Source organism: Acomys russatus, chromosome 14, assembly GCF_903995435.1.
Source record: "Acomys russatus chromosome 14, mAcoRus1.1, whole genome shotgun sequence".
Taxonomy (NCBI): Eukaryota; Metazoa; Chordata; class Mammalia; order Rodentia; family Muridae; genus Acomys; species Acomys russatus.
Window position 1 is genome coordinate 48262915 of NC_067150.1, and position 23033 is coordinate 48285947.

General features: G+C 44.8%; 1 protein-coding gene across 2 annotated transcripts in view; it reads left to right on the plus strand.

The window, feature by feature from the left end:
- Ptpn9 (protein tyrosine phosphatase non-receptor type 9) overlaps nucleotides 1-11834 on the plus strand; it is an 83005-nt gene extending 71171 nt beyond the window's left edge. For both annotated transcript variants that reach the window (XM_051156517.1, XM_051156516.1), the window contains exons 10-13: nucleotides 5473-5551; nucleotides 6681-6831; nucleotides 8478-8685; nucleotides 9987-11834. In XM_051156517.1, the coding sequence (XP_051012474.1) occupies nucleotides 5473-5551; nucleotides 6681-6831; nucleotides 8478-8685; nucleotides 9987-10201 (653 nt within the window). In that variant the 3' untranslated portion in view covers nucleotides 10202-11834. The remainder of the gene's footprint in view (nucleotides 1-5472; nucleotides 5552-6680; nucleotides 6832-8477; nucleotides 8686-9986) is intronic.
- Nucleotides 11835-23033: the final 11199 nt, after the last annotated feature.

Consider the following 23033-nt stretch of genomic DNA (forward strand, 5'->3'; position numbering starts at 1 on the left):
TTTATCTTCATTTTCTTTCTTTTCCTTCCTTCCTTCCTTCTTCCTTCCTTCCTTCCTTTCTTTGGCTTGCCCCCTCCCTGCCCCCTGAGACAGGCTTTCACTGTGTAGCCTTGGCTGTCCTAGAGTCACTTTGTAGACCAGGCTGGCCTCGAACTCACAGCCATCCGCCTGCCTCTGCCTCCCGAGTGCTGGGATTAAATGAATGCACCACCACGCCCTGCACTTCCTTTGGCTTTTTGAGACAGGGTTTCTCTGTGTACCCTGGCTATCCTGGAACTTGCTCTGTAGAGCAGGCTGGCCTCAAACTCACAGAGATCCACATAGCTCTGCCTTCCAAGTGCTGGGATTAAAGGTATGTCCCACTGAGCCCAGCTTTAATCTTTATCTTCTAAATAAATTACAACAGATATGATTTACTCTAATATGAACAAAAAGAAAGCAATGAAAATGCTTTTCTCTGTCTCTAACCCCTGTCCTCATCCAAATGCTACTACTTGTAGCTCTCATATACTTTATTATTAGATTCCCCCTCCCACCCAGTTCTGATGTTCAAACCCTGGGCCTTATATAAGACAAGCAAATATTCTATCACTGGCCCACATCCACTCTCATATACTTTATTTTCCATATTCAAACCATTAGCAATGGCTAAGTAAGGATAATACTTGCTGGAGGGTGAGGCAGTAGGATCATAGGTTCAAGACCAGCTTGTGCTACATAGTGAGACCCAGTCTCAAAAGACACTCCCCCCACTGCCTATACATACATACATACATACATACATACATACATACATATATATATATATATATATATATATAGAGAGAGAGAGAGAGAGAGAGAATGGGGACAGCTGACAGAATATCTGATAAACCAGATACAAAATTTAAGGTAGCTTGAGAGAGGGATTTAACTTCCTTAAGGCACAAGAGAAAGATGTAGGTGGAAAAGCTATGTTCCCCAAATTAGGACTTCCCCTCACCCTTTGAATCTGGGAATTGAGCTTGCGAGGCTTGAGCCCTGCTGCTAAGCCTCGCTGCCTCCTCCCTGTCCTGAGAAGATCAATTCAAAGGGTTTATTGTTTTCATTTTATACGGATAGACATTTTGCCTGCATTTATGTCTGCATCATATATATGAATTGCCTGCGGAAGTCAGAAGAGGGCATCAGATCCTTTGGGATGGAGTGGTTATGAGCCACTATGTGGGGCTAGAAACTGAAGCTGGATCCTCTGAAAGAACAGAGGATCTTAACCACTGAGCCATCTCTCCAGTTCTGAAAAAAGATCCTTTATTCTAGCTTTATGTCTGCCTGTCTGTCTGTCTACCTACCTATCTAGCTAGCTTTATTGAGATAGAGTCTAGCTTTGTAGACCAGTTTTGCACTTCTCCAACCTCTTGTTTCTATTTTTGTTTTTTAAAGATTTATTTTTTGTTTTCTATGCACAAGTGTTTTGCCTGCATGCATGTAAGTGCAGGTAAGCAGTGACCACAGATGCCCCTGGAACTGCATGGTGGTGGGCCACCATGTGGGAGCTAGTGTCAGGCACTTGTTATCCCAGTGCTAGGGAGACAGAGGCAGGAGGATCCCTGGGGCCCAGGGGCTGTCTAACATAGCCTGCTAGCCCCAGGTCCTAGGTCCCAGTGAGAGACTCTGTCTCAAAACCAAAACAAAAATACCACTAAATCCCAGGCCGGGCGTGGTGGCGCACGCCTTTAATCCCAGCACTCGGGAGGCAGAGGCAGGTGGATCTCTGTGAATTCAAGGCCAGCCTGGTCTACAAAGCAAGTCTAGGACAGGACAGCCAAGGCTACACAGAGAAACCCTGTCTTGAAAAAAAAAAAAAAAAAACAAAACAGAACAAATCCCCCCCAAAACCACTAAATCCAAAGCAAGGAGGACAGCAGCTGAAGAATGACACTAGAGGTTAACCATGACTTCCACATGCATAGGTGAGTGGCTGTTCACACACACACACACACACACACACACACACACACACACACACTTTCTTTTTCAATCTTCACACACAAAATGTTAGTGCTTACTAAAAGGCTTTCACAGAAATAGTAATGGAGCCAGTGGGCCTTCCGGTCCAGATTAACCCTTCGCATTACCCTGCTTCTCTGAAAATGGAGAGGGAAAAACACTGGAAAGGCATAAAGAACTATCTTGAGGAGTCGTTACAAAGACGGATTTGTTGCAGAGTGCTCATCCTTGTGCAGGTTCTGATTATAAAGGGCAGTTTCACAAAAGGCATTTATCCTCCACATCCTATTTATTGAAATGGAGATCTTCTTAAATGTCTGAGGTAAGATGCTCTAATTTAAATGGTTGAAGTATTTAGGACCAGCTGTACCATCTGCAGCTTAGGGGAGAGGAAATCCTTTGAGTGTCTTGGTCAGAGAGAACCCAGAGGAAGACTCAGAACTTAAAAATAGATAGAGGGGCTGAAGAGATGACGTTGCATTTGCTGCTCTTCCAGAGGACCAGAGCAGTTCCCAGTAACCATATGGGGCTGCTCAAATTTCTGTAACTCTAGGCTCAGGGAATCTGGCGCCCTCTTGTGACCTCTGGAGGTACCCACTCATATTTGCTATGGACTCTTACACACACACACACATACACATGTGTGCATAAATAAAATGTAAAATAAATCTTAAAACATGGATAAAAGGGGCTGGAGGGATGGTTTAGAGGTTAAGAACACTGACTGCTCTTCCAGAGGTCCTGAGTTCAATTTTCTGCAACCACATGGTAGCTCACAACCATCTATAATGAGATCTGGTGCCCTCTTCTGGCTTGCAGGTGTACATGCAGGCAGAATACTGTATACATAATAATAATACTACATAATAAATAAATCTTTAAAAATGGATAAAATGGACTGTATTACAGGTGAGGGAGACAATACAAAAGATTAGAGTCACAGACACTGTCGGCATTGTGATGAAGCTTTGTTTTTGTTTTTGTTTTAAATATAAGACTATGGGAAAAGAGATATTCAGAAAAATATATTAGAATGTTATTAATAACTTAGACCAAAAAGTGATTAAGTCCTTGTGGCAATGAAACTTAGTGTAAAGAACAGGACAAAGGGCAGGGGCTAAAAAGTAAAAGAAAAAACACTCTGAGAGCAAAAAATTACTAGAATTTGCTTGACAACTGGGAGAGGATGGGAATGGGTATGTTAAAGTTGACTTCAGCTTTGGTTTGTTTTTGTTTTTTGAGGCAGGTTTTTCTGTATACTCTTGGCTGTCTTGGAACTCACTCTGTAGATCTTTCTGCCTCTGCCTCCTGAGTGCTGGAATTAAAGGTGTGCACCACCACACCCAATAACTTTAACTTTAAAAAAAAAATTATTTATTTATTATTTATATAGTAGTCTGCCTGCCTGTGAGCCAGCAGTCCAGAAAAGGGCACCAGACCTCATTATAGATGGTTGTGAGCCACCATGTGGTTGCTGGGCTCAGGACCTCTGGAAGAGCATCCAGTGCTTTTAACCTCTGAGCCATCTCTCCAGCCCGTACCTTCAACTTTTTAAAAGAGTAAATAATTTAGAGGCTATAGAGATGGCTCATCGGGAAAGAGCACTGACTGCTCTTCTAGAGGACCCAGGTTCAATTCCCAGCACCCAAACGGCAGCTCACAACTGTCTGTAACTTCATGATCTGACACCCTCACGCAGACATTCACTTGTAGGCAAAACACCTATGTACATTAAAAAAATGAATAAATAAAAATTTTTTTAAAAGAGTAAATAATTTAAAGATACTAAGATGACTCACACACACAGTAAAGGTGCTTGTAGTACAGGCCTGCTGACCTGAATCAAAGTTCTTGGGCCCATGTAAGGTGAAAGAAAACAGACAAATACAGATCCTTAGCGTTAGGGACGTCTCACGTCCATATGTGCGCCATGGCATGCCTGCCCACCACATCATACTCCCATACTTACTAACAAAATCGATAGTAGGGATAATTTTAACAAAGAATACTAGAAGTCCTATTAGAGATTTTTTTAAAAATTGAGAAAGAAAGCTGGCTGTGGTGGCACATGCCTTTCTCTCTGCATACTAGCAGCCAAGGCATCGCGAGTTAGAGGCCTGTCTGAGCTCTACAGTAAGATCCTGTCTCAGAAAAGGAAAAGGGGGGGGGGAGGAATGGGAGGATACAAGGGACGGGATAAACATTGAGATGTAACAAGAATAAATTAATAAAAAAAAAAAGAAAAGGAAAAGGGAAGGAGGGACAGTAAGTATATCAGTAAACTGAAAGATAAAATGAACTATGAAGATAACTAGGTCTTTGCCCTAAGGATTTGAGACAGTGGGACATAGAGGAAACTGGTTTAATAGTTACTGTATTAAAAGGCTGAGGGCTAGGTAAGGTAGAAACAGACATGGACAGGCAGGTACATAGCTGTCACTGTTACCATAGATGTGGTTGCTGAGGCTCTGTGGCCCAGGCTCTGAGTGGGTCTTTAATAATGCTTCCTACATATGGCTCATGTGGACATCTTTTTTTTTTTTTTTAATGAGACAGGATTTCTCTGTGTAGCCTTGCCTGTCCTGGACTTGCTTTGTAGACCAGGCTGGCCTTGAACTCAAAGCAATCCACCTGCCTCTGCCCCCTGAGTGCTGGGAGTAAAGACGTACACCACCACACCCGGCTATCAAGTGGTCTTAACCAATGTTTCTTCAGCCTGATTAATGTGTGTGTGTGTGTGTGTGTGTGTGTGTGTGTGTGTGTGTGTGTGTCCGTCCGTCCATGAATGCTAATTCCTATGGATGCCAGAAGAGGGCATTGGATCCCTTGGAGCTGGAGTTGCCGGCTGTTGTGAGACACCTGTTGTAGGTGCTGGGAACTGGGTTTCGGTCTTCCGCATGAACAGTATGAGTTTTCAACTGCTAGCCATCTCTCCAGCCCTCTCATTCTGTGTTTCTACTACTCACCCATACAGAGTTGACATGGTTGGTCGGAGGAGCTCCCTGAAGAAGCAGAGATAGGACAAGGCTCACATGAATACTTGGAGTTGCAGTACTTGGGGATGTGGAGACCTGAGGAACAGGAGGTCAAGGCTGTGCTGGCCTATATAGTGAACCTGAGGCTATATGAGACCCTAGCTCAGAAAAACAGTAGGGGCTGGAGAGATGGCCCAGAGGTTGAGAGCACTGGCTGCTCTTCCAGAGGTCCTGAGTACAATTCCCAGCAACCACATGGTGCCTCACAACCATCTATAATGTGATCTGATGCCCTTTCTGATGTGCAGGTGCACATGTAGGCAGAGCACTGTATACATAACAATAAATAAATACATCTTTTTAAAAGAAAGAAAGAAAAGAAAAATAGTAATAGTGGGGGAAAAAGTAGGGAGCTCACATCTATGCTTTGGAGATACTCCTTGGAAGATGAGTCTAAGAAAGACAGGCATGCTTCTGAAGGCTTTGTTGTCTTCTCCTTTCATGCCAGGTCCTTTGGAGAATACCTATCGGGACTTCTGGCTCATGGTTTGGGAGCAAAAGGTTTTGGTGATTGTCATGACCACCCGGTGAGTTAGTCGTCTCCTCCTCCTCCTCCTCCTCTTCCTCCTCATCCTCCTCCTCTTCTTCCTTCTCCTCCTCCTCCTCCTTCTACTTCTCCTTCTCCTCCATCCACAGACTCTCCTCATCCCCCTAACCCTAAGCTGGAGTGATTAGGAAAGTCATGGCACATGCATAGTTAACATGCTAGGGCATGGTGGAGGCGGGGCTAGCCTTGCAGATAGTTAGGCCCCGGGGCTAGGTGAAGGCTATCCTGGGTTCTGCCTTATTCACTGAAGGAAGTGCTGGGACACACAGTAGCTCACCTTTAAGCTGCCTCTTGTCTTGTCTCAAGAGGAAAGATGTCTTCCTGGCCACTGATTTACCAGTTCCCTTTGCTTTTCATTTCCTGCTTCGTTTGACTGCTTTTCTCTTCATTCCTCTCTCTACCTGTAAGGGAACAGAAACGAGAGGTTAACACATGAGCCAGGGAGTTCTGAATAAAGGGTTGCTTTTGAAAATTGGCAGTTCTGCCAAATTTAAGAAATTTCACATTTTATTAGTTCCATTATTAATTATAACCTATTTCAGATGGGAAAGAAAGAAAAGATGTTTGCTCAGTTCTCTTCCTCAGGGTGCTGCTAACAGCCACCCATAGTTGGAAGAAGTACTACCCCAGAGTAGTGTGAGGACAGTCACAGACGGTGAGAGGAAGTGTATGGACCTCCTTAGTCACATCCAGGGGTTGTGTCTTTCCCATCTCTGTGTCAGCCAAGGGCCCATGGTGGAAGGGAACTGTATTTTTTTTTTTTTTTCTCAACTGTATTTATCCCAGGTAAGTGAGAAATACAGCCAGGTACCAAGAGGGAGACCAGATGATACAGTGAACGCCCAATGCATGTCTGCTAACCAGGTACCAAGAGGGAGACCAGATGATACAGTGAATGCCCAATGCATGTCTGCTAACTGGCCAGCTAGCTGTAGCTGCTTTAGCACCTGTGTAGAGTGAAGAGCTTTCCTTCTTTTTCTGCCAAGCATCAGTGCTGTACTTCAGGAGCAGTGCAGATGACGTGGCTGCCTGGGAGCTCTGCAGTTTGGTGGGAAGCAGCTTACTGGGGGTTCAAGAGAGGAGGCCTTACTTGCTCTCTGTGTCTTCAGCTTTGAGGAAGGCGGCAGGAGAAAATGTGGCCAGTACTGGCCTCTAGAAAAAGACTCTCGGATCCGATTTGGCTTCCTCACAGTGACAAATCTAGGAGTGGAGAACATGAGCCATTATAAGAAAACGACTCTAGAAATCCACAACACAGAGGTGAGTGCAGCTTTCTATGTTTTCACTTTTTTGAAACTAGGAAGCTCCTTTACGTAGAGTCTCATTGAGGGTGGTGATGCACACCTTCAGTCTCAGCACTCACTGAGAAGAGGGTAGTGGATATCTGTGAGTTCAAGGTCAGCCTGGCCTATGTAGTGAGTTCCAGGCCATCAAGAGCTACACAGTGAGTCCTGTCTCAACAAAGGAACTGTCTGGAGGGAATAGTTAGGATTTTAGGGAGACTATAAGCTTCATTTGATTTTTTTCTGGAAACAAGATGAAGATACTCAACTGAGAAGCCCGTTATGTAGTGCCCACCTTTAATCCCAGCATCCCCGAGACAGGCAAGCGGCTCTGAGTTCAAGGCCAGCCTGGTCTACATAGTAAGTTCCAAATAGAGACACCTCCTGCCTCTCCTTTCCAAAAATGATACCCAACTCAGAACTAATATAGTCATCACCTCAATACAAGAGTGGCAAAAAGAGAAATAAAAATTTTAACATTGGGAATCTGGATCCTAAGCCATGCTTATTAACCTATCATGTAGGAGGCTGAGGTGGGAGAACACGTTTGAAAAGTTTGGACTGCACAATATGGATCTTGTCTCCGAAAACTACAGTAAGGGCCTGGAGAGATTATGTTTCAGCTGTTAGAGTACTTGCTACTCAGTCATGAGGGTGATGGTTCAGATCATAGCACCCAGCTTTGAGTCCCGTTCCTGCCTGCAACCAACTGATGCAGGGAGAGGCAGGAGGGTTACAGGGCTCTCTGGCATATAGCCTAGCGAGGAACAGGCAGAGTGTGCTAGAGGAGGGCACCTGATGTTCTCCTCTGTGCTGCATGTGTACACATGCACGCACACTCATACACACATGTATACACACTCACAAATGAAGAAAGTCAGTAAGAAAATAAATATATTACTGTTAATTTTGAGACAGAGCTATGTAGCTTTGGCTGACCTGGACCTTGCTGTATAAATAGACCAGGCTGGGCTCAAACTCATAGAGATCCATCCACATGCCTCTGCCTCCTGAATTCTGGGGTTTAGAGGTGTGCCTTACTATGCCTGACAATACATTTTTTTCAAGCAAGATTTTTTTGATATTATAATTTAATTACAACAGTTGTCTCTTTCTTTTCTTCCCTCCAAACTCTCCCTGTTCTCCTTCAAATGCATAGCCCCTTTTTTCACTAATTGTTATTAATGCATATACATATTTGTGTGTGTGTATATATATATATATATATATATTTCTAAATATAACCTGTTGAGTCTATATAATTACTTGTATTATGTTTTCAGAGCAGACTGTTTGGCACTGGACAAGTAATTAGTTGGTGTGTTCTTCCCTGGGGCTGGCCATCTCTCTGGCTAATTTTTTGTTTTGTTTTTAATAATAAAACAATAATATAAAACAATAATAATTTAATAATAACAATAATAAACAAGATCCTCATGCCCTGCCTTCCCAAACATTTAGCCCTTCCTTTGGGTTTGAGGTAGAGAAACAATTGTGAAGAAAGATGAGAGCAGATGGGACCCTTGTTGGTATGAAGGCTAAGGTTTGAAGAGTCTGGAAAAGCCGAAGGTAGTCGGAGTAGACAGCATTGATGGCATTAACTGTTGCTTTTTTTCATGTAAGGAGCGGCAGAAACGCCAGGTGACCCACTTCCAGTTCCTAAGCTGGCCGGATTATGGTGTCCCTTCTTCAGCAGCTTCCCTCATTGACTTCCTGAGAGTGGTCAGAAACCAGCAGAGTGTGGCTGTTGGCAGCCTGGGAGCACGCTCCAGAGGGCAGAGCCCTGAGCCACCCATTGTGGTACACTGCAGTGCAGGCATCGGCAGGACAGGTACTGTACCTCTTACACTGGTGATGTATCCAGAGGCAGTCGGGGGTGGAGAGGAGGAACCGAATGCTAGGGCATGTCTGTGATTAGAGAAAGAGCCCTTTCAATCCTTTGGTGGCAAACTGCTATGATAATCACTTTTTAATTTAAATTTATTTTTAAAAATTTGTTCACTTTATGTCCCAATCCCTCCCTTCTGCCCCCTCCCTGCCTCCCTCTTCCCCCCACACCCCTCCCCTAGTCCTCAGAGATGGGGAGCTCTCTTTCCCTATCAACTGACCTCAGCCTATTGAGTCTCATCAGAACTGCTTGTATCCTCTTCCTCTGTGACCTGATAAGGCACCCGCCAGGGGGAAGTGATCAAAGAGCAGGCAACAGAGTCCATGGCAGGGGCAGCCCCTGCTCCCTTACTGGGGGACCCTATGGAGACTGAGCTGCCTATTGGCTACAGCAGAGCAGGGAACCTAGGTCTTCTAGATGCCTGGTCCTTGTTTGGTGCATCAGTCTCCTCCAACCCCCTGGGCCAAGATTTGTCAGCTCCGTTGGTCTCCTTGTAGAGGATAATCAGTCTTAATGTCCTTTTGTATTCCTTATGCTGGGGATACTGCTTGCCAAAATACATACTGTACAAACCAAGTTCTTGGGGTTGTTCATCACCTCGATTCTGGTCCCCAGAGAGCGAGATTAGCTGGCCTTCTCCTGGGGGCTTCTTCTCCCTATGCTGGTCTTGTCTTTTCCTTCTCTTCACTCTCCCCCCCGCCCCATCCCTCCCTCCTTCTTTGTTGTTTTTGTTTGATTTTTTTTTTTTTTTTTTTTTGCGACCAAATCTTACTATGAGGTCCAGTCTGACCTGGAATTCACAGCAATCCTCTGGTTTTAGCCTCTCAGATGATGGGATTATAAGCTTGTGCCATCTTCCCTGGCTTCTGTGTTCTTCATTACGGAGCTTTGGCTTAATGTGATGCATGCTGTAGGAGTGCTGGCTTTACTAGCTCAGAGGTCCCTATGGGAGAATAATCAAGACCTCTAGAGAGTTACAGGCTCTGGAAATTGGGTGTGGAAGTACTGTTGTGCTTCGAAGCAGGAAGTCCCTCTGTGTCGCTTACCGACTTATTCTTATTGTGAATGCCATGTATGTCCTGAGAGACAGGAGACTCTCATTTCTCTGACCGTGAGCATGCCCTATGATACTCCTGTCATCAGACCCTTTGCCTTTGAATTCTTTCATCAGTCCTGCATGGTGATTTGGTAAAAGAAAGAAGACGGGAAAATACACTTGTATGATCATTTCCTTCCTTCTTCAGGTACCTTCTGCTCACTGGACATCTGCTTGGCACAGCTGGAGGAGCTTGGCACCCTTAATGTGTTCCAGACAGTGTCACGCATGCGGACCCAGAGGGCCTTCAGCATCCAGACCCCTGAGCAGTACTACTTTTGTTACAAGGCCATTCTGGAGTTTGCAGAGAAGGAAGGCATGGTTCCCTCTGGCCACAGCCTGCTGGCCATGGAGGGCCAATAACTGTTGACGAGTTTCTACCTGCTGGCCAGCCTTCCTTAGACAACCCTGGACACCGCTGAGCCTATAGGTTGCCATCAGTTATGCTGAAGCCATGGATCAACTTCTTTCTTGTGTCTCCCAGCGCACATGTGCACGCCAGGCAGCCTTTCCCTTTGGCTAGATAAATGTGGTGAAACTGCCACTAGAAAGGGCCAGCAGCAATGTGTTCTTAACTCCTAGCACCTGCTATTGAACTGTGCCTTATTAAAACCAAATTGTGGCTATTGATTTTTGCCAGGGTCCCTGAGGTAAGTGGGGAAGGACACTCCCATGTCCCAGCACCATTCTTCTTCTAAAAGTCTCCTCCTTCCCTTTGCTAGGATTTGACGGGAGGTTTGGTGAGCATTCACCTTCCTGCGCAGAGAGCTTGACCAAGTTACATACTCTAGAGAATGTCCCGAGTGCCAAGCACGTTTATACAGAGGGCGTGTAGTCCAGTCTTTTCTGTCATTGTGTGTGTGCGTGTACGTATGTGTACTTCTATGTATGGATCCATATGTATGTGTGTACATAATATATACTGTATGTGATAATATGGCTGTATTCTATAAATACATATACACACAGATACTCTTTGTAGAAATTTCTGGGGCTCCATGTTGCAGTTCAGCATTCCTTGCTTCTTGGACCCTGCTGATGATGCTGGACTAGCCAGGGTTGGAGGTCATGGCTCATGATGTCAGCAGCAGAGTAATAAAAGACAACACGTACTACTTTTCCTGAGCCACAGCCCTTTTCCTTAATGACATCTTTCCCTCTGGACTCCATGCTTGTTGGAGCCAAAAATACTGACTTATGGTAACGCTGGTTCAGCCTAGCATGGATATCCTTCATCTAACAATTCTCTGGTTACTTTGCTGACTTGGGGAATAGACCTCCACTGTGATTCCAGACTCTGTCTTATTACCCCAGCGATGGGGACCAAGGCTAGAGATGAATTTACAGAACTGCCAGAGCCAAAAGTAATCGGTACGAAGTTTTAAATGGAAAGGAGAGTCCTGGAGTGAACAAGAGGAACCTACTATGAAATTCCCTTCCAGGGATGACAAACTGGGGCCCCTTTTTCTTTTATTGGAAGATCCCTTTCTTTATGCAACTCTTCCTTGTCTACTGAGATGCCCAGCTCTCCCTGTCTGCTAGCCTGCCAGGTCCTAGACCCCAAATGGGATGGGTCTGTGTCTTTATAAAGCATATAATCCCCTTGGCTGGATGAGATGGTTCCTTGTAATCACTCGTCCCCTGCCCATCCAACTTGTACCTGTCTTTTCCCAGTCTGATTCGCCAGAAATGGAATCAAGAGTTCCCAACGCTCTATGTTCCCACAGAACCCCCACAGAACCCCTAAATCTTCCCTTACTCCAGAACATGAGGTTGGCAGCTGGTCAGAGCTCAATAATTTTATACTGTAATAAGATCTTTGAATGTGTATATTCTTATTTTTTACAATCATTTCATTTTGTATTTAACATCGATGGACTGAGTCAGATTCAGTAAATAATTGTAATGTTCATATTCAATACCTTATAGTGGTACAGTTTTGTATTTACATACAAATATACCAACATGATTAAACCATTTTAGCTTCATCAATTTAACAGTCTGGGGTCGGGAAGGTGAGGAGGGTGTCCAGGAGTTGGTTCTGGACAGACTGGGTCGGGAGGCAGGAGGTGGCGGTATCCAAAGCTTCAGTACCCGAGATTTAGTTCTGAAAGGTGCCTATCATTTCTGTAGGCTGTGGCCTTAGCTTCGGACAGAGGTACCAACCAGTACCAACTGAATGTTCAGTGTGTGGCAAGCTTGGTGATAAGTGCTTTGTCGCATCCGTCGCTTCATTGAAAGTTCACAATTGTAGTGACGATCCTCTGTCCTTCCTACACATCCTTTTCCTGTTTCTCCAGTGGGATTAATTAACCCCACTTGGGATTATAGACATGTGCCACCCAATTCTGTATAAACGAGAAAGGTGAGGTTCAGAGGAATACAGTGATTTGCTCTAAAACTGCAACCCAAACTGATGTGCTTATAAAGCCTGAAATGGAATGGGTCTTGTCTTTGGGGACTTAGGTTGTTGGTGGTGTTGGTGTTGTTGGTGGTGTTGTTTTCTCACCCTGTACCCTGGAAGGCAACTTTTTTTTTTTTTTTTTTTTTTTTTTTTTATGTACATAGGTGTGAGAGTGTCAGGTCCCCTGGAACTGGAGTCATGGACAGTTGTAAGCTGCCACATAGGTCCTTGGAATTGAACCCGGTGCTCTGCAAGAGCAGCCAGTGTTCTTAACCACTGAGCCACCTTTCCAGCCCTGTTGTTGTTCTTTTATAGTAGAATTGCTTTAACATTCTAGGATGGTTCATAGTCTTGTTTTGTTTGTTTGTTTGAGACGGTATCTTACCATGTAACCTAGGCTGACCTTGAACTCATGGCCATTCTACCTCAGTCTCCCACGGGCTACTTCACTCAGCTTAGGTAAGCTGACCTTGTGCCCATGTTCCTTGTAGTGGACTAGAAAGATGACAGAATTGGTGGCATTCTCCCAGATGGGGATCTCTTGGTCTGTCCTCAGGTTTTACAGTACCAGCAGATTTATTCTTCCAGAGAAACCCACAAACACTGTCCTGCTACTTGTTCTCAGGACACGCTTGACATCACATGCCTTTACCTAGTGACAGCCTGCTCCATTGCAGCAGCTGTGCCTGCAACCTACAGATATTAGGGTGTTCTAAAGAACAGTAACAGCAAACAACATTTAATGGAAACTCTCCTTAGTCTAGATCCTGGTCAGAGCACTCTGTACATATGAATACATTCACTCTCAACAACTACATGACAACGGGAACTGACTGACAGAAGCAAACCACTGAAACACCAGAACGTTAGTTTGCCATGGCCATGGACCTGTATCCCAGAGAACCTAAGGACCTGCTTCCTGATCTGCCAGCCAGCACATTGTTCTTGGTGTTCTGTACCCAAAGACTAAACTGCTGCATGTGGTAGACCATGACTGTGACCTCAGTATTGGAAAGGAAGAGGCAGGAGGGTCAGGAGTTCAAGGCCAATGTTGGCTATACCAGTAATAGGGAGCCCAGCCTGGACTGCATGAGACACTGAAAAAAAAAAAAAAAAAAAAAAACATGGTAGCAGATTAAGACAGAATCTCTGAAATTTGAAATCAAAGGGATTACATTGAAATTTGAAATTAGAGATATTACAGAAATACTTAGGGTTAGTGAAATATACCAGAAACATCATTAACAACTAAAAAAAAAAAAAAAAAAAAAGCCCGGAAGAGGTGATTTAGAACTGTTATTTGTTCAAACATGCTGTACCTTTGCCCTGTAAATTGCTCAATTCAGCGTTGTGCAGTAGTTTCTAGGTGCAAATTCCTGGGTCTACCCACTTGGTGGTGGAATGAATACAGGATGACCCAGGCTTCCAAAGTGTTCTTTAACTCACATCACAGCCAAGGATATCTCCTGGGTATTCAGTAAAACCCTAAGAGAAAAGGGTTCAATAGTTTTCCGCTAACTACTATTGCACATAGTGTTATCTTTATTAGTACTTAAATTTTTAACAAATTTGAGTGGCTTTTAAATTTTTTTTAATTAATTAATTTTTTGGCTTTTCAAGACAGGGTTTCTCCATGTAGGCCTGGCTGTCTTGGAACTTGCTCTATGGACCAGGCTGGCCTGGAACTCGCAGAAATCCACCTGCCTCTGCCTTCCAAGTAGACTAAAAGCTAGGATTAAAGGTGTGCACCAACGCCACCACTGCCAGGCTAAAAGTTTTTTTTTTTTTTTTTCCAAAAATAATTTAGTATGTGTATGTACATTGGTACTTGGCTGCCACAATGCACATGTGGTTAGGGTACAATTTTCGGAAGTCAGTTCTCTCCACCTTGTTGAGGCAGGGTCTGTCTCTCTGACTAGTTGCCTTCTAGGCTATTCTTTCTCTGCCTCCTACCTCTTTTATAGGAGTGCTGTGGTTACAGATGCATGCTGGCATTTTACATAGGTTCCAGGGATCAAATTAAGGTCAGGTTAGCTAGGCTAGTGTCTTCACCCATCAAGCCATTTCCCCTGCTCTAATAATTTTCAAATTTTTTCAATTATTTATTTAGTTTTTCGAGACAGGGTTTCTCTGTGTAGCCTTGGCTGTCCTAGACTCGCTTTGTAGACCAGGCTGGCCTTGAACTCACAACGATCTGCCTGCCTCTGCCTCCCGAGTGCTGGGATTAAAGGCATGTGCTCAACTTTTAATTTTTAATTTTTTTTCTAAGTTATAAAAATCCCCCTGGCTCTGAGTGCTGAGATCACAGGCATGTGCAACTATGCCGTTATTTTTAGAATGAGTCTCACTAAGTTACCCATATTGGTATCAAATTTCTGCGCTCCAAGTGATCCTATTGCCTGAACTTCTTATGTAGCTGGGACTTGTCACCACACCTGGATGTTTGTAGCTTTTGCCAGAGTGAGCTTACCTGTGGTAGGTTTTAGTTTGGGGGTTTTGTTTGTTCTGAGACAGGGTTTCTCTCTGTAGACCATGCTGGCCTGGAACTCAGATCCATCTGCCCACCTCCCAGGTGCTGGGGTTAAAGGTGTGTGCCGTACACCTGGCTTGGTAGTAGGCACCAGCGGAGACTGAGGAAGATTTGAGGGGTATCACATAGGAGGCAATGAATAAAGCTAGGGAAAACCTGTATTCAGGGAGTGAAGAACATTGTGGACATGCACACTTCTGTTTCTGACTGGATTATCCCCACAGCATCCTATGGTCCCTAATTCTTCAGGCACCAAGGACATCTCTCTGCACTCTGTACTGCTTCTTTTGGGTAGGATGTCTTATGAAATGATCCCCCAGCATCTTCAGTCTCGGAGAGCTGCTATTGCCAATGTCTGTTACACTGTGCTAGGCAATGGCAAGAGTATGATTGTGGGGGGTGGAGGAGTTTGGGGTGTTTGTAGCAGGATGCACCCAATCTCTGGGGCAGTCCCAAGAGCAGGAAGCTGTATTTTATTATTAGTGTGAGCTGAGGGAGGTGAGCCGTGAGGCTAAGGTCCATGCATTGGCTGGATAGAACAGTTTTCCTAGAATGACTGAGGTCTTCAGTAGTTGTGAGGTTTTAACCTACTCAACCCAGCTAAGTCCTAGTTCCCTTCTGTAAAAGGGGTTACTTTTACACAATCACATACTTTGGGTCCACTAACCCTAAAGGTCTAGTTTGTTGGTGTTATCAGGCCCTTCCTTAGGCTGGATTAGCTCCCACTCGAGCACTTTACACCAATTTCCTTATTTTCATAGGTTCTTCTTTCAGACTGTTGCTATTTCTTTACGTTCTCTCAATTCTTTTCTACTTGGCTTAAAAAGTGGTGGCGCACGCCTTTAATCCCAGCACTAGGGAGGCAGAGGCAGATGGGTCGCTGTGAGTTCGAGGCCAGGCTGGTGTACAAAAGCCAAGGCTACACAGAGAAACTCTGTCTCAAACCCCACCCCCCAAATCACAAAGTGGAAAACTTAGTTAGAAAGTGGGTTAAGGGCTGAGTATGGTGGCATAGATATTTATCCTAGCACCAGGAAAGCAGAGGCAGGTGAACCTCTGAGTTTGAAGTTTACAGAGCAAGTTCCAGGACAGCTAGGGTTACATAGAGCATACAGAGACCCTGTCTCAAAAAACCAAACAATCAAATCAAAACAACCAAAAACTAAATGAAACATAAGAGGAAGTAGAGGAAGAAAAGAAGAGAAAGTACATCAGAGGTACCCTTGAATCTCCATCAGTGAGTTTGGCTTCCCTGTTGTGCCCTATGGCCCAACAGGCGTTTGAGAGCTATAAAATTAACTTGCCAAAAGCCAGGCGTGGTGGTGCATGCCTTTAATCCCAGCACTTGGGGAGCACTGTGAGTTCAAGGCCAGCCTGGTCTACAAAGCGAGTACAGGACAGCCGAGGCTAACATGGAGAAACCCTGTCTCGAAAAGAACCAACCAACCAACCAAATAAAAACCCAAAAATTCTTGCCAAGCATCCCAGGGCTCCTAGTCGACATCTTAGATTTGTCTTGGGCCTAGATCTTAGTCCACTGGCCACAGTTAGGTGGGAGTAGAGGGTCCACCAGCCAGGAAGTCAGGCTTTCTTTTGGGAGCTATCCATCCCATGCTTAAGCATCAAGCGATTGTTATCCTGTACTGAACTGAGCAGAGGAGACTGAGGTCTTCTCTACAGATAGGAATTTACCATGGGGAAAACAGTTTAATCTCCCTCTGTTTTTTGGTTTTTGTCTTGTTTTTTTTAGAAACAGGATTTTTCTGTGTAACCTTGACTCTCCTGGACTTGCTTTGTAGATCAGGTTGGCCTCGAACTCACATCGATCCTTCTGCCTGTGCCTCCTGAGTGCTGGGATTAAAGGCGTGCACCACCACGCCTGGCCTCCCTCTGCTTTTTAACTACAGCCATCATAGCACCTTCTTCCTATTTCAGTTACACTTGGCATACTGAAGTGTGTTAAAGACTAGTAATTTTTAGTCTGAGACCTTGGAGGTTATAGCTAACTACAGCAGAATCCCACCACAGGTCGGGAGCTGTGGTGCTTTTTTTTTTTTTTTTTTTTTTTTTTTTAAAGATTTATTTATTTATTATTATGTATACAGTGTTCTGCCTGCATATACAGCTGCAGGCCAGAAGAGGGCACTAGATCTCATTACAGATGGTTGTGAGCCACCATGTGATTGCTGGGAATTGAACTCAGGACCTCTGGAAGAGCAGTCAGTGCTCTCAACCACTGAGCCATCTCTCCAGCCCCTGTGGTGCCTTCTTAACAATTTAAAGTAGTTAATATGTTCCTGATGGCTGTTGAGACTGATGATTAGAGTCACTAAAGGTCTCTCGCTTTAGACTGACTTCTTTCTACCTGTATACCATTTTTTTATTGAATTTTTTTTTTAAGATTTATTTTTTTTATCTATACACTGTTCTGCCTGTATGTAGGCCTGCAGGCCAGAAAAGGGCACCAGATCTCATCATAGATGATTGTAAGCCATCATGTGGTTGCTGGGAATTGAGCTCAGGACCTTTGGAAGAGCAGCTAGTACACTTAACCTCTGAGCCATCTCTCCAGCCCTCTTACTGAATTCTTGTAGTTTTCTAAGCCACTGCAGAGTTTTGTTTTGCTTTTTTTGTTTGTTTGGTTTTGGTTTTCTGAGACAAATTGGGCCAGGTGCAGAGCAGAATAGCGGTCAGCTATTTCATCTTGTGGATGTCTTCATTTGCTTCCCTGACTTGAGTACCTACTTGAGTTCCCTACAGTCCCTGTAGGGAAGAAGCCTGAATGACTAGGGACGGATTATGGGCAGTGCTCCGGCTGCCTTCACCATCACTCAGACAAGGGATACCTTTACGTCTTCCATAGTGGCCTTCTCATTCAGATTATATTTGAAGGAGGGCGGACGGACCTATTTTAAAAATAGCCAACAGCCAGGCGGTGGTGGCGCAGGCCTTTAATCCCAGCACTAGGGAGACAGAGGCAGGTGGATGGCTGTAAGTGAGTTCGAGGCCAGTCTGGTCTACAAAGTGAGTCCGGGACAGCCAAGGCTACCCAGCGAAGCCTTGTCTTTAAAAAAAAAAAAAAAAAAAAAAAGCCAACCACTGGTTTGTAAAACAATGCCAGATAAACTGGAGGACTATACTATTATTACATCTGATTTCCAGGTTGTTTAACCTCAATTTTTTTTTAAGATTTATTATGTGTACAGTGCTCTGCCTGCATGTGTGCCTGTACACCAGAAGAGGGCATCAGATCATATTACAGATGGTTTTGCCGGGTGTGGTGGTGCACACCTTTAATCCCAGCACTCGAGATGCAGAGGCAGGTGTATTGCTGTGAGTTTGAGGCCAGCCTGGTCTACAAAGTGAGTCCAGGACAGCCAAAGCTAACACTGAGAGACTCTGTCTCAAAAAAACAAAAAAACAAAAAATATTATAGATGGTTTTGAGCAACCATGTGGTTGCTGGGAATTGAACTCAGAACCTTTGGAAGAGCAGCCAGTGCGCTTAACCTCTGAGCCATCCCTCCAACCCATAACCTCAATCTTTTTTTTTTTTTGTTTGTTTTTGTTTTTGTTTTTTTGTTTTTCGAGACAGGGTCTCTCTGTGTAGCCTTGGCCATCCTGGACTCACTTTGTAGACCAGGCTGGCCTCGAACTCACAGCGATCTGCCTGCCTCTGCCTCCCGAGTGCTGGGATTAAAGGCGTGCGCCACTACGCCCGGCTGCAACCTCAATCTTTAAAACCTTGAAATTTTGAAAAAATTCCAATCCTCCAATAAGAAATAATACAGAAAATGCCATTGAAGATAGCTAGCTAGAAATTAGAGTTTTTTTTCTTTGAGGTCTGCAATGCCAGGGACTTTGCATTTAAATGACTAGGAGAGGAGTGTGATACCTTTGAGAAAGGAAGAAAAATTGAAAGATTCTTTGTTGTTGTTGTTTGTTTGTTTTTGTTTTTTGAGACAGGGTTTCTCTGTGTAATAGCCCTGGCTGATCTGGAACTCTCTTTGTAGACCAGGCTGGCCTTGAACTAAAAAAGATCTGCCTGCCTCTACCTCTCGAGTGCTGGGATTAAAGGCATATGCCACCACGCCTGTCAAGTGAAGGATTCTTGACTATATATTTATTTTTAAATTCCCAGCTGCCCACTGTAGTACAGAATTTTGCCAGACAGTAGTGGTGCACACTTTTAATCCCAGCACTCGGGAGGCAGAGGCAGGCAGATAGCTGTGAGTTCAAGGCCAGCCTGGTCTACAAAGTGAATCCAGGACAGCCAAGGCTACACAGAGAAACCTTGTCTTGAAGCCCCCCCAAAAGACAGAATCTTACTTACTAATGAATAGATAAGTGATTTACTTAAACAATCTAGCTAGGAAGTGGTTAAACTGAGATTCTGATCAATAGTTTTGAGGGTTCACTACCCCCTAGCTTGAATCTAGGGTTTAGATAGAAGGATAAAAAGTTCAAGGTCACAGGCTGGAGGGAGGACTCTGGAGGTAAGAGCACTGACTGCTCTTCCAGAGGACGCACATGACAACACACCACTGTCTGTAACTCCAGCTCCAAGGGTTCTTACTCCTTCACACGGACACGCACATGGGCAAAACATCAGTGCACATAAAATAAAAATAAAGTAAAAAAAAAAAGTTCAAGGTCATCCGTGTCTAGCTCTTTGCCAGCCTAAGGATGAGAGACCTTGTCTCAAACCCTCTAAGCCTAGCAGGAGTTAGAGTGGAGAGCTCAGAGTCTCCTCCTAGATGGTGCTGAGCTAGGCATGGTGATTGCTGTGACTATCAGGCAGTGTCAGAATGCGCTGAAGGAAAAGCCCTAATACTGGACTCTTGTGGTAGGATCATCAGAAACAGAGGGAGCTCAAAGTCCAGGCTAGGCAACTATCAAGATCCTGCCTCAGATTTTTTAAATGTTAAAAAGAGAGCTGACATTTGTATTATTAGTATTGAGGACTCAGGAAGCTTGGGCAGAATCATCATGAATTCTAGGCCAGCCTCGGATGTGTGCAACCCTGTGTCCAGAAAAAAAAAAAGAAAAAAAAAAAGTGTGTTGGGGCAGGGGACAGGCCTGAGAGATTGCTCAGTAAAGTTTTTGCCACAAAATGAAAACCTGAGTTTGATTTCCAGCACTCATGGATGAACACTGGTGGCAGATGCTTTTATTTATTTATTTTATTTTATTTTATTTTATTTTTCAAGACAAGGTCTCTTTGTGTAGCCTTAGGTGTCCTGGACTTGCTTTGTAGACCAGGCTGGCCTTGAACTCACAGTGATCTGCCTGCCTCTGCCTCCCGAGTGCTGGGATTAGAGGTGTGCGCCACCACCGCCCGGCTTGGCAGATGCTTTTATTTCCAGCAGTGGTGAAGAGAGCATAGACCAGCGATGCTCTGATCTGTGAATGAGGATGTGTGTACGTCATGTCCATCGAGTAAACAGAGGGAGCTGGGGTGACAAGTTTGAGTATGTATATTGTGAACTGAAGACCAGTGTCTGTGTGTGGCTGGGAGACAAACCTTGTACAATTTTCTAGAACCATCTGATGACAAACTGCTGTTAGAATTATAGAGGTAAGGTTTGTACATACAAAGGGAAGGCAGAGTGTTTTCTCCAAAGGCCCCAGCTTGGATGGTAGTCTGAGTGTATGCAGAAACAACATATGGGAGAGTGAACAAATTTGGGATTCGGACTTAGATAAACTTGCCTGCGCTACTTCTTGCAGGCAAGTCCCTTTACTGCCTGAGGCCTCAGTTTGCTCAGTCATAATTAAGGGGTAATAATGTTTAACTTTAAAAAACTTCTAGGGTATTTGACACAAAGGCATGTGGTTTTTCCAAGGGGTGGGGGACACTTATCCCCAGATACATTCAATTGGACCTTCATTAGTAGAGAAGTGAGAAATGGTCAGAGTTCACATAATACCGAGTCTGAAAGTTACTTGGTCCCTTCCTGGAGTCCCTTGGCTTGCATTGATACAGAGACCCCCCCGCCAAAGGTAAAGTAGATAATGTGGCTGTCCTCAAAGATCTCAATCTAAGGTGTGTTCAGAGGGTGTATCAGCCATATCTTTCTCCGTCATGAGGGTAATGAGATGGCTTGGTGGTAAGAGCTCCTGTCACATAAGCATAAGGACTTGAATTAAACTTCCCAGCCCCCATGTAAAAAGGCTGCTATTATTATTATTATTATTATTATTTTATTATTATTATTTACACACTTACCTGCAACCCAAGAGCTAGAGGGTTTGGGATGGCGAGGCAGGAGGATCCCTGGGGCTTACCAGCCTAGCTTCAGATTCAGGAAAGACCATCTCAGGGAATAAGGCAGAGGCTGATGGCAGGCATTTGCCATCCTTCAGATAATGCACTGGTGCACACAGTAGTCTGTGGGTGCATACACTGGCACGCATACACACGTGTGCACACAAAATTAAGTAGCTTTATCTGCAGCATGCCACTTGTTGTCCAGGATAATAGCCAAATGCCTAGGCTTCTGGCCTCTGCTGAGACCCAGAACTTTACTTGGTAATAAACGCATTGAACCTTATAGGAGCCAACATAAATGGGACTCAGTGTTTGTGACTAGTGCTCTCTCTGTGGCACCGCTGTGCCTCAATCAACACAGCATCTGCTTACCCCTTCAGCTGAAAGTTGATCCTCATCCTAGGGAGGATGAGTGGTGACTTCCACAGCCCAGTCAGGCCTCATACTGAAGCTGTCCTCATCTCCTGGCCTTTCCCTCTACACTGTTCTTGCCAGTTACCACCCACATTCCAGTCCCCACGTACGAGGTGGAATGGCCAGCGACCTTCCCAAGTTGGTACTTCTTCCCACCTGCCCTGTCTTCCTCAGTGCCAGCCTCCCACACCGACTCTTGGGTAAGGGAAAGACCCTCACGTTATCTGAGGACTCCTCTCTGTACCCACTTTCTCCCTCCATCTCTTGGGAGCTGAAGCCCTGAGCCAGGAAGAGATTCACCTGAGCACAACACTGGCTCTGCTAACTCTCTTCTACTAACCACAGAAGGCCATTGCCTACCTCTTCTATTACCTACACCGACAGTTATATACTCTTGGATTTTTCTCAGATTTGGCTCTCTTTAAATGAGAATAGGTCCACTATGTAGCCTAGGCAGGCTTTGGGCTCAAGATCTTCTTCCCTTTACCTCCCAACTGATGGAATGACAGGAATTTGTCAATATATCAAAGCTTGGGTTCTTATGAGTTCCTTTTTTTTTTTGGTATTTCGAGACAAGAGTTTCTCTGTGTAGCCTTGGCCATCCTGGACTCGCTTTGTAGATCAGGCTGGCCTCGAACTCACAGCGATCCTGCCTGCCTCTGTCTCCTGAGTGCTGGGATTAAAGGCGTGGGCCACCACGCCCAGCTCTTAGGAGTTCTTATGAGTACCTTGGGTTATGGGAGCTGTCGTCTAACTGGCAGAGTATTCCTTTCTGTTCACATCCTACCTGATACCCAAACTAACCCCCTTTCTTTGTGACCTCCAAAAACCAGTGTTTCTTGGGCCCTGGGCTGCAACTGCGTCTGAAGGGTGCTTGCCTAGTGTGTATGAAACCCTGGGTTTGGTTTCCAGAACCACATGAAACCGACTTGGGTGTGCACAGCTGTAATTCAAATACTTGGGGAGGTTGAGGCAGGAGGAAATGTCATTTGCTATGAGTTTGAGATCAGCTGGGCTACATGAGATCTGTCTCCAAAGCCAAACCGAAGGAAACAACAACAAAAACAGTCTCTCTTGCTCGCACTATGCGCCCGCGGCTCTCTGCGCAGCTCTTCTTAACAGATGCGTTACTGACCAGCAAATGAGGCAGGTAAGTATTAGAACCAGAGCTTCAACTGAGAGCTGTTGAAAGTCAGGGGGCATGTTCTTGGTTGGGTGGTGAGAAGGAGGATAATTTGCCTTTGCTTTCCCCATCTATCCCCCAACCCGGGATGCAACTCTGAAACCTGTAAACTCACCCTTACAACAGCCTCTGTGCCTCCCTTGTTGTCTGTTGGCACCCTTTGTTAAGTCTACTCTGAGAATCTATTCAGCTGCTAGCTAAAGGGAATTACCCTTTGGAGTGGCTGTGGATCTACGTACACACACACACACACACACACACACACACACACACACACACACACACACACACACACACACACACACACACACACGGCAGCAGGAGGGAGGCCTTGCCTTACCTCCTGCAGCATCTGTCTGTATCTGAAGTGTTCGGAGGGTAGTGTGAGCATCTC